This window comes from Egretta garzetta, unplaced genomic scaffold (assembly GCF_000687185.1).
Source record: "Egretta garzetta isolate BGI_Z169 unplaced genomic scaffold, ASM68718v1 scaffold69, whole genome shotgun sequence".
Taxonomy (NCBI): domain Eukaryota; kingdom Metazoa; phylum Chordata; class Aves; order Pelecaniformes; family Ardeidae; genus Egretta; species Egretta garzetta.
The window spans coordinates 3,351,274-3,355,534 of NW_009260790.1; the positions used below are offsets into that span (position 1 = coordinate 3,351,274).

General features: G+C 44.9%; 1 protein-coding gene across 1 annotated transcript in view; it reads left to right on the forward strand.

Moving 5' to 3' along the window:
* Window positions 1-822: 822 nt before the first annotated feature.
* The window catches only part of FBXO42 (F-box protein 42), a 38,247-nt gene continuing 34,808 nt past the window's right edge, over window positions 823-4,261 (forward strand). The window contains exon 1 of the mRNA XM_009646487.2: window positions 823-932. Within this exon, the coding sequence (XP_009644782.2) occupies window positions 866-932 (67 nt within the window). The 5' untranslated portion in view covers window positions 823-865. The remainder of the gene's footprint in view (window positions 933-4,261) is intronic.

Consider the following 4,261-nt stretch of genomic DNA (forward strand, 5'->3'; position numbering starts at 1 on the left):
TCCCCATGCTTTGCTTTCATAAAATAGTGTGCTTCTACCTAGGAATTAAGGCTTTATTTTGCCTCTTACATCCCTAGAAAAGGGTTTGGGGCTTTTGTGACGCAACTGATAGTAGCAAAAGCTGAACTGGAGGCGGGGAAGCTGCCACTGAAGTCCTTGATGGCACGGCTGCACGAGAAAAACAATAAAATACCATGCAAAAATAATCCTTCCCAGTACAGATAAGAATTTTTTTCAAGGAAAGCAGCCTAAGACTTATTATTAAATGTGTCTGATGGAATAGGCACTTTTTTTAACACTGGATAAGAGAATTGAGCCCAAAAGGTCTAAATGTCTCTGTAAATGCTACCCTGCGGTGCCGCTGGGGCTGTTGACAAGCAGAATCAGCAGTTGCAAAGTATGAGGAAGAGCCTGGAGTGGGTTAGAGGCAGTTGCTATCTTCCACCCCTAAATTAACGCCATAGCTCCTGATTGCCAAGTGCAATTAGTTGTTCTGTTCTGCAGAGTCCCTTTCTCCTTCCAGCCCAAGCAGTCATCCAGCCAGGGCTGGGTCCTTTCACACACCTTTATTATTTATTTTTTTTTCCCCTGGTTGAGAACATAAGCTTCTACGATTCTGTTTGGAGGGAGAATTTTTTGTGGCATGTGAAAATGAGCATTCCCTTATGACTAATGTGCTCTGACTCAGTACTATTACACGGCCTCTTAATTTCATTCAAGAACTTTCCCTTGGAGGCTTTTTTTCCCTGAAAATCTGTTGACTTCTTTTTTTTTTAAAAAAAAAAAAAGGCCAGGTCAAAAACCCTGCGGGTTCAAGCACTTCTTAAAACAGCTGAGAGTTGCAGAGAAGAGGAGCTGGTTCGGGATGGGAACCACTGATGCCACCCACGCCTGTGAATTGGGGTCCTTGGGACCAGGAGAGATGCCTGCAGGTAGGAAAACCTTGGATTGAGAGAGGTTTTGCAGGAGCGGGCTGCTGGCTGCCTGACGGCGCTACCGGGATTTGAGAAGTGCTTAAACCTAGTGGGGTTTTTTTGCCTGCATTTAATATTTTTCATCTGTTTGTTCCACTGCAGTGGATAATTACTTTAGCAGGATAAATAACAGGCTCTTAAATAATTTCAGGAGGAGAGAGAAGGGAAAATTGAAGTGCTCTGAAAGGAGGAGAAGAGTTATAAAATGTTTTGCCAACTGGCAGACACACAGCTTTTAGGAAGGGCCAGGCCAGTTTGATCAGTGTTGGCAGAGCTCTGTTTCGATTGCCCTTCTAGCGTTTCTTTAGGTGTTATTTTAAGCAGCTGCAATTCCTCCTTGGTAGGGCTTTAGGCTAATTTCTGAACGCTGTAAAACGTTTCTGCTGCTGAAATATAAAGGCACTTCTCTGGGACCAGGAGGGCTGTAGGGTGCAAAATATAATATGATGCTTCAAGGGGCTTGCGTTGGCCTCCACAGCGATGGATCCAAGCAGAACAGGACTCCTGGATCCATCCTGGCGAGTTAATTGAATTGCACGTACTTTTGGACAAGACATGACTGCTTAAATCCCACTGCTGCGGCTTTTTGGGTGCTTGGAGATTAATTTTAGCCTGTGTACAAACTGAAGCCCAGCTTGGTGCAAGCAGAGAACACCTGGAGAGCCAAGATGAGTGAGAAAGCACCTTCTGCATCCCCCTAAACGCAAGTGGGACAGAAACGCCCTGTTCTGCTTGTCGGATAACTACTAAAAACTTTGGCATGGGATTTTCTGCTGTGGATCTGGTGAATAACTGGTAATGGGAGCTGGCGGGGATGCTTCAGCTCTGTCTTACTAACAGCCTGGATTTCTTTTTTCTTTCTTGATGTTGGAGCAGGGTTATAGGACAGGACTTTCGCTGCTTTGCAATCCAGGGTGGTTATTCCCAGCCCGCTGTTCCTGTGCCATAAGAGTAAAATCCGCATCTGTGGCAGGTCAAGCTTGAAGGGTTATTTTGATGGCAACTTGCCTTTGGGGAGTTGAGTTTATTGTTAGTCTTGTATTCCTTCAGAAAAATAACACAGTGTGGGTGTGAAACCTTGGAGGATGGTTGTTTCTTCTGCTCAAATGTTTAGAAAATGAGGATCTAGCAAAGTAGATGCATTTGAATATTTACAGTACTATCAAGCAGTCTGGTCAGACCAGACAAAACTTGATGCAGCTTCTCCATCCCCAGATCTGCGCAAGCATGTGCTATTTGAGGCACTGAGGGGTTTCCCCGCTCCTCCCGCCTTTTTAAAATTGGCTTTAGAGATGCTTCTCTAACCCCTAAGCTGTTTTGCACCTGCGATTAACTTTCTGTGTTGTGTTTCCAAGCCTGGTCCAGAGGATCAAAATTAGGATTTAATAATTGGGGAAAAAAAAAAAAACATGCTTGCTAGCTGGACATTCCTGCCTGCGCTTTGCATCTGACTTCCTCCAGCGGGTTTTGGACATTATTTAAAGGGTAAATAAAAGCTGTTGGGAAATACACATAATCTTTGCTTTTAAACCTTAGCAACACAACAGATGTCTTGCGTGAACCTGTCGAGCTGAGGCTTATGTTTGGCGTTGTCACCTGCAGGTGTCCCATTGTACCTGATCGGGATGCAGATGCACTTCTGTTTGGTTTTCTAGAATGCTTTTAAGGGTGTGAAATGCTTTCTGCTCCGCCTGGGGAGATGAGCTGCTCTGTTCTCCCAAGCCGTGCGACAGGGACCGACCCTCCTTCCCCCAACCTCCCCAGCTCGAGCAAAACCACATCCCGAGGTTGGAGTACTGGCAGCCTTTGGCTTTCTGCCATGCTGTGTCAAGATGGAAATCAGCATATACGCTTCACAACGATAGATGCTTTTGCTTGGGAAGGACCCAACTCTCTGTTTTTTTAATAATTTTTTTTTAGTGTAGCTCTGTTGTTTTTTTTTTTCTTAACACACAAATTCCCAAAGACTATCTGCTGCATAATGCAGTTTTCTGGCAGCAGTGCTTGTGTCAAAGCGTTTGGGTTTCAGTCTTTCTCTGTCATAACATTGACTCTAAGAAGGATTTCTGACACGGGGAAAACATGCGGAGCATCTGCTAAGATGAGAACTGTAAGTTTAGTTTTGACGTGGTTTCTGCTGCAGATTGACAGCCCCTAGGATTTTCTGAAGCTGCTTTGTCGGGGAACCTGACAAAACTGGAGAATAATGCTGTCGAACGTCATTTCTCTGAGGATGAATTAGTTGTCATGGCAAGCTTTTCTGCTCCGTGTCTCCACTGTCTGCTATTCCCATGGCTCTTTGGCTTGCTCTATGCTGGGATGGGAAAACCCTGGGTTTAGCTGGGGAAGACAGTTTACATTGCTGGAAGCTTGTAACAGCTTAGTTTATTCCTGATAGGTAACTTCCAGACGTGTTTTCTGCAATACTGAGAGTTTGGTTAAAAATAAAATACTATAGTTTATGGCCAGCGTGGTGCAAGTTACTTGTATTTAAATATGTTGGGCAAAAAGCCGTGTCTTGTCTTCCCTCTTGAGGAGCAGGTTTGCTTCCTGGGCTTGCTACAGGTGGGATTTGTCCCATGGACTGTGATCTGCATCCCATCATCCTGGTTGCGCTGGGATCTGGGGATGGCTGGGCAGCCTCTGGAGTCAGGAGAAACTCACACCAAGCAACATATATGCTGAGAGCTTGCCCTGTTTTGGGTCCTCCGCTACAAGCTGCTGTGCTAGGAAAAGATAAACTGGGAATTTGTGATTGCATTTTCTGGAAAAGCAAGTCCCTGTGTTGTCCTCATGAGCTGTTATTTTGGTTTGAGCTATCGGTGCACGTGCAGTCATGGAGCAGTTGTATCCCTTGGTCTTCACTCAGCGGTGTCGGAAGGGAAAACTGTCGCTGCTCTCCCCAAACCAGGTCGGCTGCTTCCTAGGAAATAGGGTCCAGGGATTTGCTTTGCAGCAGCGGGCATGGCTTTTACTGCACACCCTGCCAACTGGCCGAACTGGACACAGCCACTCATTAAGATGGATTTATTTCCTGGTGTGTTTCTGTCATCAGTGCATTACCTTATACTTAAGATGTTCCAAATAGCTGGAGATACAATATTTGATAGTCCAGCCTTTCATCAGCAGTAAATCCTGTGTGGGTTTTTCTTCCCTCACCTGTCTGTAAGCAACTGCATGCAAGTACTTAAAAATAAATAAATAGGTTTTTTTAAAAAAGTAAAAAGAAAAAGGGGGGTGTTAAGGGAGAATGGGACAGGAATTTTTTTTAACACACACCCACACCA